The sequence below is a fragment of the Schistocerca piceifrons genome, chromosome 4 (assembly GCF_021461385.2).
Source record: "Schistocerca piceifrons isolate TAMUIC-IGC-003096 chromosome 4, iqSchPice1.1, whole genome shotgun sequence".
NCBI classification, from domain to species: Eukaryota; Metazoa; Arthropoda; class Insecta; order Orthoptera; family Acrididae; genus Schistocerca; species Schistocerca piceifrons.
The window spans coordinates 754,021,660-754,033,783 of NC_060141.1; the positions used below are offsets into that span (position 1 = coordinate 754,021,660).

Here is a 12,124-nt window from a genome sequence, read left to right on the forward strand (position 1 = left end):
CAGACATCTCGCGGAGTCTGTGATGGAAGGTTGACTCTTACGCCAAGTTACGCTTACGGCCGCCGTGGAAATTAGCGGGAAGTGCTGTAATTGGCTGCTACGGAGACGAAGATTTGTAGTGGCAGATCTGCCATTTTGTTTGATAGCGACGATTGGCGGAAAAATAGTTGCTGGCCCACGACTGCCTGGTTACTAGCGCAACGCAGCAGAAGGTCTGGCGGGCCGTGGCTAAGAAAACAGAACACAGAGCCGTCGTGATCGTCGCAGTCGGAAATTACTTACTCTTCGTTACCCTGTCGGAGGGTAGTTGTTTAGAGTCTTATCAGTCCGGTCTACATCTACATCTATAATCTGCATAGATACTCCGCAAGCCACCGTACGGTGCGTGGCGGAGGGTACCCAGCACCACCACTTGTCACCTCCTTTCCTGTTCTACTCGGAAATAGAGCGAGGGGAAAACAACTGTCTACATTCCTCCGTATAAGCCCTAATTTCTCGTATCTTATCTTTCGTGGTGCTTACGCGCGATGTACGCTGGCGGCAAATGCCGGTTCACTAAATATTCTCTGCAGTGTTTCTCGAAAAGAACGCCGCCTGCCCTCCAGGGATTCCCATTTGAGTTCCCGAAGCACCCTGCAACAGTTACGTGTTGTTCGAACCCACCGGTAGCAAATCTAGCAGCCCATCTCTGAATTGCTTCGATGTCTTCCTTCAATTCGACCTGATACGGATCCCAAACAGTCGAACGCTATTCAAGAATAGGTCGCACCAGCGTCCTATATGCGATTACACGTGAACCACCCTTTCCTAAAATTCTCCCGATAAACCAAGGTCGATGACTTGCCTTCCCTACCGCGTGCTCGTTCCATCTCGTATCGCTTTGCAACGTTACGCCCAGATGTTTGAACGACTTGATTGTGTCAAGTAGGACAGTAGTGATGTTGTTGTTGTCTTCAGTCCTGAGACTGGTTTGATGCAGCTCTCCACGCTACTCTATCCTGTGCAAGCTTCTTCATCTCCCAGTACTTACTGCAACCTACATCCTTCTGAATCTGCTTAGTGTATTCATCTCATGGTCTCCCTCTACGATTTTTACCCTCCACGCTGCCCTCCAACGCTAAATTTGTGATCACTTGATGCCTCAGAACATGTCCTACCAAGCGGTCCCTTCTTCTTGTCAAGTTGTGTCACAAACTCCTCCCTAATTCTATTCAATACCTCCTCATTATTTATGTGATCTACCCACCTAATCTTCAGCATTCTTCTGTAGCGCCACATTTCGAAAGCTTCTATTCTCTTATTGTCTAAACTATTTATCGTCCATGTTTCACTTCCATACATGGCTACACTCCATACAAATACTTTCAGAAACGACTTCCTTACACTTAAATCTATACTCGATGTTAACAAATTTCTCTTCTTCAGAAACGCTTTCCTTCCCATTGCCAGTCTACATTTTATATCCTCTCTACTTCGACCATCATCATTTATTTTGCTCCCCAAATAGCAAAACTCCTTTACTACTTTAAGTGTCTCATTTCCTAATCTAATTCCCTCAGCATCATCCGACTTAATTCGACTACATTCCATTATCCTCGTTTTGCTTTTGTTGATGATCATCTTATATCTTCCTCTCAAGACACTGTCCATTCCATTCAACTGCTCTTCCAAGTCCTTTGCTGTCTCTGACAGAATTACAATGTCATCGGCGAACCTCACAGTTTTTATTTCTTCTCCCTGGATTTTAATACCTACTCCAAATTTTTCTTTTGTTTCCTTTACTGCTTGCTCAATATACAGATTGAATAACATCGGGGAGAGGCTAGAACCCTGTCTCACTCCCTTCCCAACGCTGCTTCCCTTTCATGCTCCTCGACTCTTATAACTGCCATCTAGTTTCTGTACAAATTGTAAATAGCCTTTCGTTCCCTGTATTTTACCCCTGGCACCTTTAGAATTTGAAATGATACTGTATCCAAACATTAAAGGTTTGTTCTTCTGATTCATCCTTATTAACTTACAATTTTCCACATTTAGGGCTAGATGCCGCCGCGTGGGATTCGCCCTGCGGTCTCGGGCGCTGCAGTCATGGACTGTACGGCTGGTCCCGGCAGAGGTTCGAGTCCTCCCTCGGGCATGTGTGTGTGTGTTTGTCCTTAGGATAATTTAGGTTAAGTAGTGTGTAAGCTTAGGGTCTGATGACCTTAGCAGTGAAGTCCCATAATATTTCACAGACATTTGAACATTTTTTTTTTTTTTTTTTTTTTTTTTTGGCTAGGTGCCATTGGGTACACCAATTGGAAATTTTGTGTAAGTTGTCCTGTATATACCTACAGTCACTCAACTTTTACACACCACGGCATCATCAGCAGACAACCGCAGACTGTAGCCCACCCTGTCCGCCAAATCATTTATGTATGTAGAGAACAACAGTGGTCCTGTAACACTTCCCTGGAGCACTCCTGACGGTACTCTTGTCTCTGATGAACAATCGTAGTCGGTGGCAACATGCTGGTTTGTATTATTTAAGCAGTCTTCGAGCCACTCCCGTATCTGGAAACTTATTCCATCTGCTCGTACCTTCGTTAACAGCCTGCAATGCGGCACCGTGTCAAATGCTTTCCGGAAATCTAGAAATATGGAATTTGCTTCTTGCCTTTCATCCGTAGTTCTCAGTATATCATGTGGAAAAGGGCAAGCTCAGTTTCGCACGAGCGATGCTTCCTAACACCATGCTGATTCGCGGATATAATCTTCTCAGTATCAAGAAAGTTTATTATATTCGAATTGAGAGTACGTTCAAGGATTCTGCAGCAAACAGTAGTTAGGGATATTGGCCTGTAATTTTCTGGGCCCGCTGTTTTACCCTTCTTATACACTAGCGTCACCTCCGCTTTTTCCCAGTGGCTTGGGACTTCGTGCTGGGCGAAATATTCACGATAAATGCAAGCGGTCACCCGGGCAAACAGAGTCTCACGGTAGAGTTTGGAGCCCTCCACCTCGGACGCCGTCAGTCTAATCGCAGCGCACCCGGCCACGAGTCGCAGCCGTCGCCTACTCGCCGAAATTTGCTGTTTGTGGGAATATGCGCTGCTCCGGCTGAGAGGGAATCTGTCAGTCGATTTCACGCCCCCAAGGCAGTGGCTTTGTCTTCACAGCGGATTCACTTACCATCACATTCCCTTCATTAGCAGTGGGGTGGCAAAGCGTTCGATCACTGACACGTCAGTTGCGATTACAGTTAATGTTAATGTTTGTCTTTGTGTCAATAAATCTCATTGTAATACTTCCGGTTAGAATTTTCTCTGTTGAACCACACAATTTCCCTGCATTCTTACTCATCATTATTTCTGAGGGGAAAGAATAATCGATCTCTTAATTAAATTTGTGTGTAGTTGAGCTGGTTGAAGACGACCAAATTGATTCAGCATATTTCCTTGCGTCTAAGTGATGTGCACCCTCATGAATGTGGTATGTATCAGAGTTTTACTCTGGTCTTAATCTGCATGTCAGCTAGGGACCCACACACGTCACCACAGTCTACCTTCCACTATCTATGTGGAGGCTACCTAGCCATCGTTACCTCGGTCTCCCAATAGATCGTTTACCATCGAGTCTCAACGAAAAGCCACGTTTTACTATTGTTTCTTCATCTATTCGAAGTACGTTTGGAGCAGCCTAGCGGTTCTAGGCGTTACAGTCTGGAACCGCGCGACCGCTACGGTCACAGGTTCGGATCCTGCGTCGGGCATGGATGTGTGTGATGTCCTTAGGTTAGTTAGGTTTAAGTAGTTCTAAGTTCTAGGGTACTGATGACCTCAGAAGTTAGGTCCCATAGTGCTAAAAAAAGTAAACAAAAAAGTAAAGAAGTGCGTTTCTGTGCCATCGTATACGGTTTTCCTCATTTTCAGATCCTTAGACTGGGAAAAATAAGATTGAATAAATGACGATGGAATATTACTCAAACATTGTTCTATTTGCTTTATCTCACGTAAACTTAATGGTAGAACAAAGACGAATGATTGTACACTAGCCAGACGATCAGGCTTGTACTGTAACCAAACGCAGCCGGAAAATTCGGAATCCATTGTAGAATATCATGAATAGAACTAAAGTCAGGCACATAGGCTATGACAGATGTGTCACAACGGGAACAGCAAAATTTGTCAACTTATAATTAAACACAATACATAATTACGTAATAAAAATATTTGCGTTCAACACTAATGTATGGCGTGTAAATAGAAACATCATTGATTCATCAAACGAATAAACTGACAGTATGGATTTATAGCCAAATGTAAATATACTATAAAATGAAAAAATGAAGGAGCACGCCAGTTCATCTGAATTTGTGACGAAACAGGAACTTCGAAAACATCCCGAAAAACCGGCGTATTATAGGAAATTAAAAGTAGCTCCAGAAATTACATAATCCAGAGCAGAAATTGTATGCGTGGTGGGACACAGGCCTGGAAGTACTCGAGCAAAACGTAAAAAAATATTTTTGGTAAGTAAATACGTATATCAATATAGCCGCAAATCAACTGTACCTGCACCTCTATGTATTGCGCTATTACAAAGCCGTGAGTGGACACAAAACTGCGTATTGAGTATTACCCAACACGCATAAGACACGAAGGTGAACCCTTACAACAAACCCAAGTTCTTACTGTAAGGATAAATTCCAGTACTGAATTTAATGCAGTGGACGATATACATAAACGTACTAAGGTAAGGTAAGCTCTACATGGAAAACTGTTTTTGCAAGTCTGTGAGGTGGAAAGAAGGAATAAATGACGATGGAATATTACTCAGACATTGTTCTATTTGCTTTATCTCACGTTAACTTAATGGTAGAACAAAGACGAATGATTGTACACTAGCCTGATGATCAGTTACAGTAAGATAAAAATAATGTGTATTCAGTACATCGAAAAGAAAATTAAAAATAATAATAAAACTGCTACAGTGGCTTACAGGTTTTTGCTTTTAGGGTGATTGGAGTCTATGATTCCTTGTGGAGCAAAGTAAATAAACATGGTATAAAACAGATGGAATACTTTTAAGCAAGTAAACAGTGTTTCCATAGTTAATTGCCTAATGCTATAACGTGTCTAGAATGGAAAATTAACATACAGTAGGTATTAGCCATTTTGACTAACAGCAGTGAAAGGTGGACTTTAAATGTTGACACCACTTAACTACTGCGTGTTTCTCACTGAACAGTGGAAAGAAGAATACTGGAAAAAACTGGAAGGGACGGGATAACCAAAACACGTATCACGGACCGGACTGGAAGTAGAGACGTACTCGTAATTACAACAGCGGTAAAAATGAACCGGCGGTAGACAGGACACGTAGTTGTGGTTAGAATGGATGATATTGCGCAAGACTTTTCATAATCAAATTCTGCTAGTAGAATAAACCATACTCTCTCACTCTGTCTTGTGATATGCCCTGAAACACCTCTGGTTTCACTTTGACTCGTTTCGTTGATAGATTAACATGGCGCTGTCCTGTCTCCCCATTGGTCCTACATGGTGACCTGGCGGGAGGTGTGATGTATCTTGTGGGATTCTCTTTGGTTAGCGATGGCCAATCTGAAGGCTGAACTTGGCTCGGCCTGAGCCGTTAGGCCAGTCTGGAGGTTGCCCCAGTTGCTCGTGAGATTTACACACTTTTTTTACGATACTGGCTCTGTTGAGCCACGTGGTCGCAGGTTTCTGTTCCACTCACGCTGCCACAAAACTGTTGGGATTGCTACATGTTACTGATTAAGCAACGCATTGCAAATATAATCGGTTGCATTCACGAAGGACGAGTCTGTTTTCTTGTCGCGTTTAGACGCAGTAACTCTCTTGCCAGTGTTTGTCTTTCCATTAGAAAACGGTGCTTAGTTTCTTTGTGGATCGATTTTAGTTTCAGGTGGATCGGAATATCCATCAAGCTAACGCCATCCATGATCATGCTAGGTACTGAAATTCCCTTTCATTCGGTAAAAGTCAGTTCGATTCTTTCATGTCGTTACATTTGCGCATCGTAGAAAGCGATGTATCTCATTCGTGCTCTGTTTCAATTTCGCTACTGAAAATGGAGTCGTGTGCATATTTTGTAAAATGAATGGCTTTGTGTCCCCCGCCCCCCCCCCCCCCCCCTTATCCACGTGCACATACAAACTCACGGCTTGCGACAGGCACACAATGATTGCATGCCCTTTTTAATTCCACTGCCGCTCACAAATGTCTGTATATTTCGCCACTAGTATTATTGCGTATTATCTGATTTTTCAAAATTTTTCGGTAAGCACTCGTACAGCAGACTGATGGCAATATAGCAGCGCAGTCAGCATACATTCAAGATCAACTTTATCATATGCTCTCAGAAAAACTCTTTTGTGCTCAGAGGCCAGAGTTTTTGAATTTCTGTAATATTCAGAGTTGTTCCATATTATATAATCTGTGCATTGCGAGGAATCGTCTAAAAGAGTTCATAATCTTTGTGCCTCTTAATTCCAGTTATTCCTCTTGTTGTACTAACTAATCATTTCTTTCTGAGACTCGTGAATCTCCGTTGCACTTGGAAGGGTTATCTGTTGTCAGCACCTTAATTATAGTCACATGCGTTTTCACTGGGACTTGCCAGAGAATCGGCTGTAATTAATAATTCATATACTTTGTTTGTTTGAGACAACAGTGAGGCTTCAGCCTGTGCTATATGGTGGTTCACACACCATTAACCACGACAATCCAGTGTAGGAACAGACTACATTATAAATATTCTCCATCTTTGGCTGGATCTCGGTTTTCGATAAACAGTTCAGATAATGTGTTTCAGGGCGACGTTGTATTCCAGATTGCCAGTTTCACCATATCACAGAAAACAGAACTAGTTTTACGTGCCAAATGAAAACAATTCCGCAGATCAAGTTACTGACTTACCTTAGTAGGAGGCAATGTCACAACAATATAGTTTCAAAATTTCATTGTCAGCCACATCATTTCTGTCTGTTCTCGTAGGAATGTGACCTAACGTGTTCAAGACAACAGCAAAACATCTTGAAACGTAACTACACTACACGTCTTACACAGCTTTATATTTTTTGTTGAGTATCTATTTGTTTAATAGCGGTTATTGTATTAATCGATTCCATGTCATCATTGTAAGTTTCTTGCTTCTTTTTCTACGTAAATCGTATCAATAGAAATGTGTAGCAATTACAGCAAGGAAATTATCATTTCCCCTGGTTAGGCAAATAGTATGTTAATGTTTATATTTGTATGTATCCTGACGCAACAAGGCGGGGAAACCCCTGTAAGGTAGATGCGCGCTGCATGTTGGCATGTGCGCAAAATGTTCAATATCCGACAGTCCTTAGTGTTGTGTGCTCCAGGAAAGACATACGGTATCTATTCTGCACTGCGTGCGAGGCAATAAGTAGCCTTAGGGAAAGCACAATTTGGCTGACGTCATCGTAAGATAATGATGATTAACCTCGGTTTCCTGTAATAAGTACCACAACCATCGACCATAAAAAGAAAGAATTATCATTTATTTCTTTTTATTTTCCTAATATGGCGTGATTAGCGTTATTCTAGAATTCTATAACATATCACTATCAAATTCAAAGTGGTAAAGTAATTGCAATCTACCCTATTATCCAAGCTATAATTTGTATCCTACTGATATGAACGAGTTTCATTAAGCATTTGTTTCATCAACGGTACAGAGAAATCCGAAATTACCGTTGCTGCTTCATAGATATGAAGTTCAGTGTGCACTGCAAGTTGCAAACTTCTTATAGACTTAGTAGAAGGGGCTTCAGCCATACATTGTTCTGATGTCCTACTTAAGTAAGGAATCAATTCCAATGCAGCCTTGCAAACTACACTGGTAGCGAATGGATTGTTTCTCCTTTCTTGACGTTCAATCAAAGAAGACAAAATTCAAATGCAATGCAGGGTTTCTATAGCATTTCCAAAAAAATAAACCTGTCTCGTGGAGTGTCTAATGGTAAATACTGGCTTCTATTTCTGCCTGTATGCACTACACTACCGCAAGACTGTGATGATGTTAAGTGAAATGATGATATAGGAAATGACATATACATTTAACAGCCATTATTCGATGTGTCGGTGTGTCTTCAGAATTCGCTTGCTTTAGCACTGTGAATACGTCACGATTTAGCGACACAGTAACTGTTTCATTAGGTAGCTAGTCAGATACTGAGATAAAGTGGGGATAGATTACAAATATGTCATTTTATTACTAATGTAAATTAATTCTAATCATAAAATGACACCAGTAAGTGGCATAAAAATGAATGCACGGTTCTAACGGCACTGAAAGTTCGCATAATAATCCCAACTCATTTGGCGTCAAAACAAGAATAAAAAAGGATGAAACCAAGGGATAGATAATAAAAGTGTAACACTGGTTAAGGAAACCTTAACCGATACTAGCACTAAAGTTCATGGCAGAAATTACTGAACGATGTGATATAAAGACCGGTGTTAGACAAGGAGATGGACTCTCCCCATTAGTGTTTAACAGTGTTTTGGAAAACGTATGGCGAGAGCAAATGTCGAGCCAAAATATAAATCAATCAATCAAATTACGTAGAACTAATGTTAGAGTAGATTCCCTCGTCTTTGCAGATGATCTGCAAATTTTAACTAGTGATATTACCACAGCTCAGAAACAAATAGAAATTCTTAAGGAAGTTGCAGAAAAAGTAGGACTACAAATATCATTCGGAAAAACTGAATGTATGACATGCAACAAACAAGCACCAAAGTTTTTGAACACGAAATATGGAAAAATAAAAAGGGTTTCTCAATTTAAATACGCGGGGGAAATCAAACAAGAAAACGGTCTGGAAAAAGCTGCAAACGAAGATCGCTGTCAAAAAATGGCAACTACGTTCATACACTCCTGGAAATGGAAAAAAGAACACATTGACACCGGTGTGTCAGACCCACCATACTTGCTCCGGACACTGCGAGAGGGCTGTACAAGCAATGATCACACGCACGGCACAGCGGACACACCAGGAACCGCGGTGTTGGCCGTCGAATGGCGCTAGCTGCGCAGCATTTGTGCACCGCCGCCGTCAGTGTCAGCCAGTTTGCCGTGGCATACGGAGCTCCATCGCAGTCTTTAACACTGCTAGCATGCCGCGACAGCGTGGACGTGAACCGTATGTGCAGTTGACGGACTTTGAGCAAGGGCGTATAGTGGGCATGCGGGAGGCCGGGTGGACGTACCGCCGAATTGCTCAACACGTGGGGCGTGAGGTCTCCACAGTACATCGATGTTGTCGCCAGTGGTCGGCGGAAGGTGCACGTGACCGTCGACCTGGGACCGGACCGCAGCGACGCACGGATGCACGCCAAGACCGTAGGATCCTACGCAGTGCCGTAGGGGACCGCACCGCCACTTCCCAGTAAATTAGGGACACTGTTGCTCCTGGGGTATCGGCGAGGACCATTCGCAATCGTCTCCATGAAGCTGGGCTACGGTCCCGCACACTGTTAGGCCGTCTTCCGCTCACGCCCCAACATCGTGCAGCCCGCCTCCAGTGGTGTCGCGACAGGCGTGAATGGAGGGACGAATGGAGACGTGTCGTCTTCAGCGATGAGAGTCGCTTCTGCCTTGGTGCCAATGATGGTCGTATGCGTGTTTAGCGCCGTGCAGGTGAGCGCCACAATCAGGACTGCATACGACCTAGGCACACAGGGCCAACACCCGGCATCATGGTGTGGGGAGCGATCTCCTACACGGGCCGTACACCACTGGTGATCGTCGAGGGGACACTGAATAGTGCACGGTACATCCAAACCGTCATCAAACCCGTCGTTCTACCATTCCTAGACCGGCAAGGGAACTTGCTGTTCCAACAGGACAATGCACGTCCGCATGTATCCCGTGCCACCCAACGTGCTCTAGAAGGTGTAAGTCAACTACCCTGGCCAGCAAGATCTCCGGATCTGTCCCCCATTGAGCATGTTTGGGACTGGATGAAGCGTCGTCTCACGCGGTCTGCACGTCCAGCACGAACGCTGGTCCAACTGAGGCGCCAGGTGGAAATGGCATGGCAAGCCGTTCCACAGGACTACATCCAGCATCTCTACGATCGTCTCCATGGGAGAATAGCAGCCTGCATTGCTGCGAAAGGTGGATATACACTGTACTAGTGCCGATATTGTGCATGCTCTGTTGCCTGTGTCTATGTGCCTGTGGTTCTGTCAGTGTGATCATGTGATGTATCTGACCCCAGGAATGTATCAATAAAGTTTCCCCTTCCTGGGACAGTGAATTCACGGTGTTCTTATTTCAATTTCCAGGAGTGTATTAACACAACATATTCAAGATAAAAATCACTTTCTACATTCAGTAAACTTACGCATTATAGCACTATAATCAAACGTGAATGGCTTTATGGAGCAGAAACTTTAATTTTAAGTAGAAAGAGGGATACTGAAGGACTTCAAAAGAGAGAAAGATAATTAGGAAACATTAGGCCCCAAAATCACTGATGGAGAAACTGATATATAGGCTGAGAAGTAATGAGGTAGAAGAATACACAAATATACATGGTGACATGAGAAAACGGAGACTTAAATTTGATGGGCACATTAAAAGAACAGCACCCACTAGGTTGAGAAAACTAGTAGTAGAAATCTACGAAAACAGAAGTAAGGCCAAAACTGAGCCAATTAAATAGATCGCTGTGATTAAGTAGGATTTTAAAGTAACCATTATAGCTCAGGCAGACGTTACAGATAGAAAAACACTCAGACAAAAGATATTTGATTGGAAAGTTGGTCAGACGGAAATTAGAAAGCGGACTGGAACACCGTGGTCTGATGAAAGAAAGAGACTTCATTCTGAAAGGGTGAAACAAATTTGGACACCAAGGAAGCGCGACCATCAAACGTGACATTGATTGCTTGTACCTCGCAGTGGTTAGCACACTGGACTCGCATTCGGGAGGACGACGGTTCAATCCCGTCTCCGGCCATCCTGATTTAGGTTTTCCGTGATTTCCCTAAATCGTTTCAGGCAAATGCCGGGATGGTTCCTTTGAAAGGGCACGGTCGATTTCCTTCCCAATCCTTCCCTAACCCGAGCTTGCGCTCCGTCTCTAATGACCTCGTTGTCGACGGGACGTTAAACACTAACCACCACCACCTTGTACCTCGCGTCGTCTTATTAGGCCCATACATGAATAATAATAATAAGAATAACAAAATTAATAGGTGCCGTTACAATCTCTGTTGGAACTTTTCCCACGACGTCGTTGCGTGTTTCCGGCACTATCCTCGCGGCGGAACTGGGTTCCAGCTACGTTGCTCAGCGCACACGTGTTGTGTGAGATGACACAATTACGAGCAGTGGGCACCTACTGCAGCTGGTGTACTCACCACTTCTAGCTGCTTGAGATAGGTGGAGGCGCTGTGGTTGGCCTGTATGAGCGGCCGGCCCTGGTTGAAGATGGAGCAGATGACCATGCCAAGCGAGAACATGTCGCTCAGGATGCTGCACGACGACGTCGTCTGCACCTCGGGCGCTGCAACACACAACAGGTACACGATCAGCTGTGGACACTGTACACCGAGGTGTAGCTGCGTAAACCTTCCCTGTGCATTGACTATATGCTTACTGGCCCTGCAGTATGATCGCGCAATCATGTTGACACGATATTTCGGCGGTCCATCTGGCCAGAGGCTGCATGTTCTGTAAAACAGGATGGGCTTTGGCTTGTGGTGGGATGACGACAAAGCACAGTGCCGGTGGAGGCCCAAGTGTTATTGATCACACCGTTCAGAGCACACTGTTCAATATCTGGCTCTGCAGCAGGTGACTCCCACATGTTCCCACGCTGGCCCAACGGAATCTTCAATTACGAGGTGCATTCAAGTTCTAAGGCTTCCGATTTTTTTTCCCCGGACTGGAAAGAGATAGAAACATGTGCATTGTTTTAAAATGAGGCCGCGTTCATTGTCAATACGTCCCAGAGACGGCAGCACTGTACGGCAGATGGAATTTTACCGCCAGCGGCGAGAATGAGAACTGTTTTAAATACTTAAAATGGCGACGTTTTCCTTACTTCAACAGCGTG

At 43.9% G+C, this 12,124-nt stretch overlaps 1 protein-coding gene across 1 annotated transcript in view; it reads right to left on the reverse strand.

Annotated features, from left to right (window-relative positions):
- The window catches only part of LOC124796150 (SCY1-like protein 2), a 404,810-nt gene extending 393,117 nt beyond the window's left edge, over positions 1 to 11,693 (reverse strand). Inside the window, exons 1-2 of the mRNA XM_047260241.1 lie at positions 11,666 to 11,693; positions 11,427 to 11,572 (exon numbers count right to left, since the gene is read on the reverse strand). Coding sequence (XP_047116197.1) covers positions 11,427 to 11,572; positions 11,666 to 11,693 — 174 coding nt within the window. The remainder of the gene's footprint in view (positions 1 to 11,426; positions 11,573 to 11,665) is intronic.
- Between the last annotated feature and the right edge of the window lie 431 nt (positions 11,694 to 12,124).